The sequence below is a fragment of the Atractosteus spatula genome, chromosome 9 (assembly GCF_055471065.1).
Source record: "Atractosteus spatula isolate fAtrSpa1 chromosome 9, fAtrSpa1.hap1, whole genome shotgun sequence".
NCBI lineage: Eukaryota > Metazoa > Chordata > Actinopteri > Semionotiformes > Lepisosteidae > Atractosteus > Atractosteus spatula.
This window is the reverse complement of record NC_142714.1, coordinates 5,121,307-5,133,551: the sequence shown is the minus strand read 5'-3', so window position 1 is coordinate 5,133,551 and position 12,245 is coordinate 5,121,307. Positions and strand designations below refer to the sequence as shown.

At 43.6% G+C, this 12,245-nt stretch overlaps 2 protein-coding genes across 5 annotated transcripts; both read right to left on the bottom strand.

Moving 5' to 3' along the window:
- Window positions 1–261: 261 nt before the first annotated feature.
- On the bottom strand, window positions 262–5,226 carry sptssa (serine palmitoyltransferase, small subunit A). The gene is made up of 2 exons (XM_088925675.1): window positions 5,082–5,226; window positions 262–988 (listed from the first exon to the last, which is right to left on the bottom strand). Exons 1-2 carry the CDS (start codon window positions 5,182–5,184, stop codon window positions 885–887), a joined length of 207 nt encoding a protein of 68 aa, XP_088781801.1. The 5' UTR covers window positions 5,185–5,226; the 3' UTR covers window positions 262–884.
- A 705-nt stretch (window positions 5,227–5,931) lies between these two features.
- eapp (e2f-associated phosphoprotein) lies at window positions 5,932–11,568 on the bottom strand. Of its 4 annotated transcripts, none has more exons than XM_088924980.1 (6): window positions 11,338–11,568; window positions 10,228–10,418; window positions 8,715–8,843; window positions 7,628–7,745; window positions 6,913–7,041; window positions 5,932–6,826 (listed from the first exon to the last, which is right to left on the bottom strand). In XM_088924980.1, exons 1-6 carry the CDS (start codon window positions 11,406–11,408, stop codon window positions 6,559–6,561), a joined length of 906 nt encoding a protein of 301 aa, XP_088781106.1. In that variant the 5' UTR covers window positions 11,409–11,568; the 3' UTR covers window positions 5,932–6,558. The 4 variants fall into 4 exon arrangements, with proteins under 4 accessions (XP_088781106.1, XP_088781105.1, XP_088781108.1 ...); XM_088924979.1 differs by having other exon boundaries at window positions 8,715–8,846; window positions 11,338–11,561; XM_088924982.1 differs by lacking the exon at window positions 6,913–7,041 and having other exon boundaries at window positions 6,015–6,826; window positions 11,338–11,561.
- Between the last annotated feature and the right edge of the window lie 677 nt (window positions 11,569–12,245).

The following is a 12,245-nucleotide window of genomic DNA, read 5'->3' as shown; positions in this document are numbered from 1 at the left end:
AGACAGTCTGGATTCCTTCAAGAAACAACTGAATAAGATCCTTGGATCCATCAGCTAGCATCCCAACAAGGTGGATGGTCTCTCACTTGTAATTTTTTTACAAAAAACAGGTGGTTTCAGCTCCACAGGCAAAGTGCAGCTTTTTCTTTTCAGTATGAAATTAACCTCTGTTACTGGCAGTGCACTCATTAGTCTGTTATAAGATCGAAACACTGTGCAAAGACTGCTGAACCTCCACACCCAAAAGAGGAAACGTAGAAAACGGATTTAACATTGTATTGTCAGAAAGGTTAGTTCCACAGAAATAACACCTGAGATACAATATTTATGCATCTTACAAATACAGATTACATCAAGAACAAAAATATGTTCTTTAAGTCTATATTGAAGATCTTGGTTTTCAAAGTACAAAATGCTCTACGGGGGTCCCCAAAAACAACAAATCTGATCATCAACAACTGTTACAAAAGCAAGTTTAAAGCAATTAAAACTTTCTCATTCTCTTACAAGTTAGGTATAATTACTACAAAACTTTTAACAAGAAAAACTTTAACAGTCGGAAAAACCACAACTGTCACCATGATCCATTGTTAAAAAAAATGATTAACACTGACATCAGTGCGTACAGGTCACAAGGACAAAAAAACAGCCATCAAGTTGCTACATAATGACAACTTGCATGAATTAAATGGAATGATTCTTCAATAAATAGATGCTTCAGCTCCTCTCTTCCCTTCTGCTGGAATTCCACATTCTCTGCCAACAGCACAACTGTTTAGTCAATAACGTTGGGATGAACAGTCACAGAATAAGCTGTCCAGCAAGAACGCAGGCCTCCTCTTCCACCTCCCTGCTATCCACAGACTCGACTGAAGGCTCCTCCATCACTGTATTACTTCGAAGTAGTGCAGAATTGCCATGATGTGCTGAGGCATGAAGACATAGCCAGTGTAGACTGCCATTCCAGCCACAGAGATCAGGAGAGAGTCTGAACACACCCGTTAAGGAATCAAGGGAAATTTAAAACGCGAGACAGGTGCAGTTCTTTACGTGAACCCCAACCCATTTTCCACCTTTCCATTTTGGCCTCGACTTATCCACCCTTTTAAACCGAAGGTAGTCACAATATTAGCACAATATTGTGCCTGGTGCAAAAGCCATGCCGAAGGTTTTCAAAATCTCTTACTTTAGGATTTTACAGTATACTTGCCAGGTCTAAGAAACTCAGCATAATCTTTTCATTAATGTAATCGCCACAGCAATACACCGAAAGAAACCACTTTTATAACATGTTGTTGGTTTGCCTTGTAGCCTCATGTCCCTTAGGCTTTCACAAGTACTTACCATGGCTGGAAGTCTTGAACAGGCTTTTGGACAAAACCCCTTTAACTCTTTTTAGATTTGGGTACCACGCCCAGTTATTTTTGGTTATCCTCCATTTCTTGTGTCGTGCAATGTCCATCTGAGTGTTGTTTTACAACATTCAACTTCTAGGTCAATACATGTAGTGTTGGAACTCTCTCTGAGATCTTCCATGTCCAAAATAAGGTTTTTGCAGAGGCAGCCATCAGGAAACAAGGGTGGTGCCTTCATGTCCTTTAATGCATTCATCTGTCCGTTCTGTGGCAGGGTGTGTGGCTGTCAGGAGCCTACCCCCCCCCGGGACTGTTAACAAATGTTGTAAGATGAGTCCACACAACAACACTTATTAATAGAGGACTCCAGGAGAAAAACCACAAGAGCATGGGGTAAGTATGCAAACTCCACACATAAGGCTCAACCTAGCCATAATCAAACCTGCAACCCAAGAGCTATTAGGCAGCAATACCACTCTGTCCTTGCTGTTGCACACCACGCATCTTGGTTTTCCTGTGGTTCAGTCTTTACTGATTGGGGCTCCTATATCTTCCACCTAGCCCCATCGGCAGTACTCTGTGTTGCAGGTGATGTACTGTATAGTACTTGTATTTACATGACCTGGGTTGCCTTCCTAAACATTTGAACGCCCATCTGTTGATCTCAGAGACTTAGACAATTCACATGTTGTCTTGTTTTGAAGACGGTTGCATTAAATCAGGAAAATCTAGGTCAGCCTCTCGTGCACAGAACAGGCTAAATTTCCAATTCTAAAGAGTCTGCACAAAGCCTTCTGCACACATTGTAAAAGACGTCATCTAATGGATTAAACTGGTCTTAACACAATGGAAAACAATCCTTTCAAAAAGCAGGTCGTGTATAGAAATCAGATTTCACAGAATAGTTCAACGGTGAAGTCTGAATCAAAAGAAAGTGCCTTACAGATTAAGATATTTGTGTGTCCGAGCACACAACAGAAAGTTTTAACAAAAGGCATTTTATAAAAGTCAACTGCCATCCCCTGCTTCAAGTATAACCACCTACGTCAATTAAGTTAATTTCAATGAAATAGATGCTCAAGAGCCACACAGTCCAGTGTGGGGTTGCAACTTGCAGTAAGACAGATCACACTTGTTCTCTTATCTATTCTTTGGGACTGCAGTATCGGAGGCCTTTAAGGAGTTAAGCCTTCTCCTCCCTCCCCTCCCTGCCAAGGGAAACATGCTGAAACATGACGCACCACGCAGATCACCTGGGCCTGGAGTGCCTGGAGACGTGGCAGGCAGAGCTGGAAATGATAGGCGCGACAGCCATCACTTTACCATAACTCCCGACATCTTGCTTTCGACGCAAGGGGAAGGAAAAGAAGATGCAGTCAGATGTAACAATCACAAATGTCCTAACCTTTGTCTGCCTTAAAACCCACGAGACCAGTCATATTGACGGGTTTAAATGTACGATGGAGTGCAATATGTTATCCACAGGAACACACCGAGCCACCTTGATTCTTCAAAAAGCAATGACATGCATTTAAATTTCAAATGCAACAAGTAACTCCATAAAGATATCAAAAGAGCCTTGTGTTAAACACATAACTATTTCTTAGGGGGACTTATTCAAATGTGCAAAATATTCCAAGATAAAAAAATAGCAAAATTTGGATGTAGCAGATGTGCGTGACAAAATGTCTTAAGGGTGACTTACGTAACAGAACAGATACCCACACCTACGGTACCAGAAAAACATCCCACTACTTAAGCAATAAACCTATGTCTGGCATAACACCCATTTTTAAACCAAACCTGTGCTTAAGACCTCCATCGTCTTAAAAAAAAGCAATTTCTGTGAATCTGCCTTTGTGCTCAAAGCACATTTAGAATTTCTTGTGAAAATGCAAATTAAAAAGTGCTTGAACGATATTTGCGTCTGAAAATCAGGCAAAATAAATGACCTTCCTTTAAGCGCACTGACACAGAAACCGGAAGCAAATTGCGGAGTGACAAAAACAGCACATGCAGCCTGCAACCATCCCATCAGTGCAATGAACTGGAAGACTAATCTTCAGACTGAAGAGCTAGCCTCCCAGGAGTAAAACTAATCACAGCGGAAAAATAAGGGTTCTGTTGGAGCAGCAGACAGAACAAACCCCCACTAATCCCACCACAGAAGGCACAGCACGAGTATAAAGTTTGCAAATGACGTCAGCGGTTCTCAATTGGTTGCCTGCAAGGACATACACAGGGGTTCTCGCTGCATGACTGCACTTCTACCGCAGTGCTTTCGAACGCTGGATCACAGAACCTAATCCAGCAAATCCTGAACGAGGTTTTCCAGTGTGGGATCACCTGGCACAGCCAGGATCAGAACTTCACACGGAAGTAAACCTGATGGATGACCGACTGTTAGGTGTGCTCGGAACAATAGGAGCGCCAAGGAACTCTCACAAATCAGAAATGAAATGAATATTTACATTCACATGAAGGAAAAACAAGATGTATTAATTACAGATATACAAGGTCAAAATACTGTATCTCCACTTTACAGTGAAGGAGATGCAGGTTATGCACACTAAATTTTAATGGAGTATATACCATCGATAAAGTCATTCTTTAATTGCCACAGCTCAACATTAATACACAGATTCTCCTTCTAACTTGGCTTTCACAGCAAACTGGATTAGTTCTGTAATGTGGTATTTACTGAAGAACACAGATACTATTACAGATGTATTTCCTTTAAACTATTAAAATACAGTTAGCAGGGCAAATTTACAACAGAAATCGGTTACTTTCTTCACTTTATTAATGAATATTGGTAATTTGGAAGTGTATCTTTATCTGTCGATGCCAACGTTCTCCTTTTTTTCCTGGAACTGATCTAATGAGGACGCGCATTCGGATGTAAAACAGACAGTGCGCAGTAGAATTAAGCAAGGTGAGTTTCTACAATGCCCAGGATATTTACATTATTGGACAGAAAACAGCGCCAACACAGTGCGTACACAAAACAAATGAACTACGGTCTGACCATGGCCATAAAATGCGCTTGGTATGTAACGTGATACCATCCACCCAATGAGGCACACGGACGGGATACTTAAACCGTACACCCCGGAATTATGATGTGGGACTAATTCTAGATTTGCACCTTCACCTCTCTGTACCCGAGTCCTGCCGCTTTTATTCCCTTCCCCGTTTAAACCAGCAGGCAGGCGCAGCTCCGTGCCCCGGGCTGCAGGTCACGGCCCCTCCGCCAGGTAAGGTTAATCAATAAGCGGGGGTCCAAGCTCGCTTTCGCCCGTGTCGCCGAGACGTGAGCGATTTAATAACAGGGATGTCGGCCCAAGGAGAATAGGGCGGGCTAAGGCAGATCTCCCCTCGACAACCATCTGTTGCGCTTTCCTCTTTAAACAAAAAAAAACCTCTCCCCTCCAGCTCGCGTTGCGGCGCATGCTTTACACGAATACCCGTGAAGACACTCTTGACAAATGTCAAATTTAACTGGGGAAAACATAACGGTCAACACAAACGGAATACGACCCGACCACACCCGGAGCTGCGCGCCCCTCTCTCCTCGCCGGATAACGGTACAAACTGCGAGCTCAGTCTCGGCCTGCCGACTTTCCGAAGGGAAGAGGGCGGGCGGGCGGGCGGACACCGGCAACTCGCATCGCCCGCTTTCACAACTTCACACCGTACAACGCCACGTCCTTTATTGAAGGATACTGAAGACCGTCCTCTCCCAGGGCTCCAGCATGTACAGGGCGGTGACGAGCAGGTACTGGTAGTACAGCCAGGACATGCGCTTCCAAGCGTCTCCCAGCGCCATGATCCCGCGATCGCTGTGTGTGTGTGTGTTTGTGTACGTCAGGCTCAGTACGTCTCCCTCCACTTCCTGAGACGGGCAGGCCTTTCCCCGCCCCCTGACGCACATCCCCCCCCCCAAGTCCCCGCCCCTTCCCGTGCGCACGTGAGCCGGCCGGCCGCCGCCCCCGCTGCAGGTGAAGGCGAGGCGGTCCTCCCCGAGCGAGCGAGCGAGCGAAGACCAGCCCTCGCCGATCCCTAACGGGTGGATCCAAGGTCGGGCTTTGCTTCCGGCGGAGCTCTGCTCAAAAAATGCGATGGGACGTTTGTTGGAGCGACAGAGTTTCGTGGACAGGCGCGTACGGAACTGTGCCAGATTCTGCTTTCTTGATGAAGAAAGAGAATACACGCGCCTGGGAGAAGAGCTCTACAAAAAGCAATACTATAGTATGACTTACTGTGAAGTTATTAATATTTATTAGTATGAAATGCGCAGTAGTATGTGTAATAGTATATTATTCACCAATAGTAGCCGCCCTTCAGCTGAGTTTGAGGAATCACACCTTCAATATTTACTCGCTTCTCTAAACACGAGTCTATGCAGATTACATGAGCAGGATTATTGAATGAATCGAGTTGGATTCACCAAAGGGAACTTCGTCTTTGAGTGGCTCTATTTTGAAAGTCTTCAGATATTTATATGTTCCAGGCTTTTCAGCATCTTACAGTTCCTAAATGAGTGTTTAAAATAGTAAATTCAGACATCTCAATGGCCCGGATTATAGCTTTAAATAAGGAGGTTGCATTTTTCTTAACCTGCAACATCAATTAATTTTTGCTGATAAAATGGTCTCATTTTTCTCACAGCTGTTTTTAATGTAATTAGATCCATATACCGAGAGCCCCAAGGCTGTATCTATTGTATCAAAATATATCAGTATCATGATAGAACAAGGTCAAATGAACACTTTAAAACAAGCCTAAAAAGATTCAACATTCAAACCTTTTCAGGTTGTGACACTGATACCCCCTAACATTTCACGGGTGGTAGAAGCTCATACAATTTACAGCAAAACAGATGCATTTTCACAAACAGACCAACATTTTACAAAACAAAAACTGAGGTTTCTTTCAAAGCAGTACAACAGCAGGTATCAGTCATGGTCAGAGAAAGAAAATACATCCCCCGCAGGCTGCACTTCAACCCTGGTTTCTAACGGTCGCAAGAGCTATAGCCCCAACTACCATTTATATCACATATACAAAAATACCAACCAGGTTTTATACAACGGTCACATTTTGAGATCTTTTACGCATGTAGGCCTCACAAGGGGGAAATTAAAATCAAACGATCCCATCTTTTTCAGGCGGTATAAAAAAAAGAAACGAGTCTGTGTTTTTAACAGTGGCTGGCGAGGATGTTGAAGAAGTGGTAGACCTCGTCCTTGTCAAACACCGCCACCTCTGTGGAGCACTCGGTGCACTTCACCGGGTGGAAGACCTCCGAGGGGGCGGCGGCGGCGGCTGCGTCCTCGCTGGGCTGCTGCTTCTTCCCCCTGTTCCTCCTCCTGCGAGCCGAGGGAACCTGATACTTCAAAGCCTCCTCCTTGTTCACGGCGCAGTTCATCACAAACATGGCCCTGTACTGCGTTCTGTACTTCTCGTGCCTGGGGGGGGTGTAAAGGAAGAGGGGAATATCAGCTCCAGGACACGCGTAATACTCACACACGTCCACCAGTACTGCCAGCCTCACCTCTGGCAGTCGATGCACAGTGTGGTCATACACGCCGGGCAGTTCAGGACCGCATCGCTGCTCGGGAGAGGCTGCGGTTTCGCTGCCTTCCCGGAGGAATGACTTTTCTGTTGCCTCTGGGCTTGGTACCTAAGTGTCGGGTAGGGAGATACAGCAGAGATATTGAAAATAATTCTCGCCGATTATATCCTGAAATAACACAAGCCATTGTATTTTATTTCGAAAGATGTGTCCGCTGCCATCATGTCCATTCAACATGAATCAGGGCATCTTAGCAACAGGATATATGTTTACAGAGCGACTCACATGACAATGCTGTGGAGGGTGACCTACAGCTGTTTCACCGACTATACATTTTATTTATTTTTTTCTCCATTATGCAGAGTTATGAATCTCACACACTGATGACCCAATTTCTTTATGTTTCAAAATTGTGAAGATCAGTTAAGCGGCTATTTTTTTCCCTCACACTTGTATGTCTTCTATTTGTGTAAGGGCTCGTTTTGTGTTACACACATTGTGGATTGTGTTATGTCTTGCATCTGCCTGCAGAGCAGCTTTCCCCCCTGGGAAAATAAAGGGAGGAAGTACGCTCTGGGATCCTTAAGAAAATGAGAGCCCTAGGAATATGCCTCCTCCCCACCCCACCTTTCCGAGCTGCTTTCCCCTGAGCCTGGCAGAGCGGGGGAGTCGGAGGCTGCAGAAATCCACTCACCCCCTCCGTTTAGCATCCATCCAGGCCTGATCCCGGTCGTCCTCATCGGGATCGTACAACAGCTCATCGTTCGTGGGAATTCTGTGCCGCTTCTTCTTCTTCCTGCCTACCGCATTACCTGGAAGACGAGAGCAGCGATTCACTCGAACACCGATCGAAGCGGTAGCACAAAAAAACGAAGGCTGAATTTTCTTTGGACTTTTGAGAAATTAAAAGTTGCTCCATTAAGGCTAAGTCACACTTCAGATCATTTCTAAGCATTTTATAAATGGAATATATTGATAAAGCAATACTAATGGGATGATAACCTCTACTGTAGGCTGATTGCATACAAAACCCCAATCCTGACCATTCTCAACCCCGCCTCTAACCCCAGGGCTACATGCAGATGGTAGCTCAATCTATCCATAATACGCACTAAAAACACTGAATATCCAATTACAAAGTGTAATCTCTGAACTATCGTGTCCACCCAAACAAATCAATTTCCTGAATGTAATTCGAGAACATCAAGAAGAAAAATGAACCAAAACAAAATCACCAAAAAAGTACAATTAAAAACAGAATATACACAATTGTGTATAAAAATACTAATAAAGGTACTAAAGAACTAGGTGAAAAGAGAGGGCAGGTGGTAACAGATAGTAGTGAGGAAGAAGAAAGGTATCATGCAACCAGAATGAAGAATTACTGGTAAAACAAGTTTCAATCGTCCTGAAGACGACTATAAAAAGCATCACTGATTAAGACGGGAAAAGACTACAAAAGCTAGACTTGACACATTGTTCACCAGTCTTATCGTCTTCATTCAGAAGAATGATGTCATTACAGCTATGATGTACATGTACGTGGATGATAAGGCAAACCAGTTCTGAAAAATACTGCCCTTAAAAATATTATCTTTATGATAAACCCAAAGTCGATCTGTTACAGGCAGCAATTTATTTTTCTAAAATGATAACATCGTGCACTTTTGTTCAAACCCCTGTCTGAAATACAGCTCCTTTGTCTGTTAACAGCTCAAATGTAAATACAGACTGTAGTAAATGCAGTCTCTGGAAACAGAATCAAGTTGTGCAATACCCACACTTCCCCGATGTGTCCTCGTCTTCCGAGTCCGAGTCAAAGTAAATGTCGTCATAGTATTCTGGCTGCTTGCTGCCCCCACAGTCCCCCCTGCCGTCTGCACTCGGCTGTCCACTGCCAGATGGTTCATCTGCTAACAGAAAACAACACCCGTTAGCTTCCACATGGTCATGCATGGCTTCAGTACAGAACAACACAGTCTAATTGTGAAGGACAGTATGTACTGGTCCATCTGAACAAATGACTGAATTCACATCTACATAGTCTTTAAATGTAGCACTTTACCCCAATATGCATTCATTTGAGAATATTTCAGTAGAACAAACTTTGGATTAATCTTATTTTAAACAGAAAGCTAAAAATGATGTAAAATAAAAACACCACGATGAACAGATGAAACAGAGATTAATAGCACTAAGATCAATGACAAAAGCATTGAGATGAATAGATACGGGAGAAAAATCACTTTACAACAGCGGAAAGTAACTTTGGAAAAGATGGAGAAAATGCTGTTAATTGAATGAGTTGCTTCAAATATAAAAACTGGCTTCATGAACAACACTACAGGTTACAAGCAAAGACAGTAATATCCTGCTATGCATAACTTTGATGAAATTTCAGAAGAACAAACTTTGAATTACCGTTACTTCAAACAAATGGCTAAAATAAAAGAGAAAGAAACGAAACAACATTCCGGCTGTGGAGCCTTCTAAGGGTCTAAGTGCGCCAGTCTGGCCAGGAGTCTCTGGTTGCTACAGAATTCCACTTGTCGTGATTAATGGCAGCCTGACTGCACAGCGCCACACTGATCACTTTCACTTCACTGGCCCTCCTGACAGGCTGGCGGTTCCCAACCCTAGTCCAGACCTGCTAACTTTTATTCCAGTCAAGCTCTCAGTGACACAACTGAATCTTTAATTGGCTTAATAACAGGATTAATTTATTCTATTGCTTACACTTATATACACTCAAAGCTCTTTACAGGTAATGGGGACTCCCCTCCACCACCACCAATGTGCAGCTGGATGAATTTGAACTGTTTGTTTCCAGCTCTTAAACATGTTGGATGTCCCCTTTTAACTATTAGATTTCATAAGTAACAGGAAATTCAGGAAATAATGCCTTTGTGACAGATATGCAGTGGATTCCCTAGTCACTACATTTAAGTTGCAGATGTGCAACCTGTTCTACCTCCAACAGCGGTCATACGCACTTAGCCTCAGACCTGTACAGCTGACAGGCGCCCCTGTTGAACACCCTTAATACTTAATTAGCCTATATCAAGTCAGTTCAGTTAAATGTCATTTTCCTGATAACTGCGAATCACTTACGACAGAAAAGGTTTCACAGTCTTTTTTTACATTCAGAATATTATTCTTTGCACTTTCTACAATAAAGGATCTCCAGACCTCCACAACATAGGGTAGGGCTGCCTTCGCTCATCAAAGCAGCGGAGAACTTCCGCGCTGTTTACAGGGGTTTGTGCAGGCAGGCAATGAAACCGGCTGAAGCACCTGCTGCTGGTGCTGCCGGAGCGGCCCAGGTGCCTTCCATGGACTTCATGGTGGAGCTGAGCTCCGCTTCCATCTCCTTCTCAAACTCATCCTCGCTGGAAGAGGCGCTTTCCCCCGTCAGGTACTCTCGGAGCAGCTTGCGCTTCTGGTCTGGCGTGCCGTGAAGCAGCACGTCTATCTCGTCCTCGGAGCTGCGGAGAGCCACACGGCACAGCAGGCACGGAAAAAGTCAACGACGACAGTTGTGCGCCACGGAAACATGCACACAGCCTTCACAGACGTACTGTGTTGATACATTATTTAACGATTCTAGAAATACAATGGAACATCTTAATATGTGTGAACAGAAGGTATACCAATGAAGTGCACAAAACCTTGATGTCCAGTACTGTAATAGCACCTGTCCAACTTTGCTCGTTTCCCTGCAAAGAGCATTAGCAGAGAGAAGAGCGCCACCTAGAGTGCGTTTGTGTCTGTGCAGTTGACTTGTGGCCCGTCAAGGGTGGATCCTGCCTCGCCTGCCGGGTTCCCACTCCCCTGCGACACTGTATTGGATAACGCGGTTACAAAATGTTTGGATGAAGGAAGAACTCCACCTACTGATCCACCAAAACTTGTCCTTAGACGTCTCCCCTCCAGTACTGGGTAGGCCCAGACTTGCTTTGCATTTAGGTTCTGACAAGTTAAGGGTACGGTATAACAAGACGGTAACTTTTGCTTCTTTGAAAATAATCGTTTTTGGAGGCCAACTACTTTAAATAAACAGTGTCAACAGAAGCCGCTATGTTTCAAGGTAATATAATTATTCTCGGACAAATAACTTCCCTGTAGACAACTGAAGCTCGATTAACAAAAAAGGAACATTGCGATTTCTGGATGAATCCGGAAGAACTTCACTAGAAACCTTTTTCACTGCATAGACTAAACTTTCGATGTACGAAACAATATTGCAAACCTCTTTTTTTTCAAACGGAATTAGTGGAAAACTGACCTGGTACTAACTCCCATTGACATGTACAGCTATGAAAACGTACCACTACAATTATTTAAACTAGTCGCTCCGAGGCAGTAAGGCCAAATAATGTGTGTATTCTAAACGTACATAGTTACCTGCTCTCTGCGCCCTCCTCATCGCTAGGCTCCTCGATGTCGTAGGAATCGTAATCTTCTCTTCGATTCATTTTCCCAAAACAGTATCGCTGACAAACAAACAAAACGAGTTTCTCCTCTTGCCAGTCTATTTATTAGACGCACCACAGACTCGCTACATATAAACGGATGCACGCAATTTGTGCATGCAATCGTACAAGATAAGCGGTCCGACACACATTTCTGTTCCCCGAGCAACGTTTACCGGAGAAGATCAGTTCCACGCTGAACCAGACAAGGAACGCATATTTTTACACGACTTCCTCCTTCTTACGTAACTCCTACCCTACAAATGTGTTCAGGTGATTTCGCTCCCTTTTTCAACATACTATTTTTTGCCTCTATATATTTGCGAATTTATGTTTACACACAACCTCACATGAAACTACTCAATCCTCAATGTTAAAACATTTTTTTTCAAGTTCGGTTTGCTCCAGTTAGAAAAAACTTTTTCACATTTGATAATCATACAGAATACATACACATACTTTCGTAATGCAGATGAAGTCCGAGCTTAGGTTCTTACTACCAAAGAGGGCCAATTAAAAGTAGGTGCTGAGCATATAAAGCCTTTACAAAACTTCCAGAATACAGTCTAAACGTTCAGAGGTCCTGACGTTTTCTGACCTTCTGGTACTCTTAAGAGACCGTTAATGTTGCAGGTAAATATTTTGAAAATGTGTAATTAACAATAACCCTGCACTAATCTTATCCCTAAACTGTACCCAACCAGTAGCTCAAAGACGCGATATTGACCGTTCGTTGGATACACATGCAAGCCCCCGACTGGAGCACACAGACCCCATCCAGGAGCACTGGGCACTTGGGTGCTGTTAACTATAGTAGTAGATGGAAAAGTACACTTCAAG

Coding starts and splice junctions, on each gene's coding strand:
- eapp (XM_088924979.1), bottom strand. CDS start 11,408: ATGAATCGAAGAGAAGATTACGATTCCTACGACATCGAGGAGCCTAGC. Junction 10,419..11,337: donor GAGGAGGGCGCAGAGAGCAG/GTAACTATGTAC, acceptor GGCTCTCCGCAG/CTCCGAGGACGAGATAGACG. Junction 8,847..10,227: donor TCCGGCAGCACCAGCAGCAG/GTGCTTCAGCCG, acceptor GTTTTCTGTTAG/CAGATGAACCATCTGGCAGT.
- sptssa (XM_088925675.1), bottom strand. CDS start 5,184: ATGGCGCTGGGAGACGCTTGGAAGCGCATGTCCTGGCTGTACTACCAG. Junction 989..5,081: donor CTGGGAGAGGACGGTCTTCA/GTATCCTTCAAT, acceptor GGGTGTGTTCAG/ACTCTCTCCTGATCTCTGTG.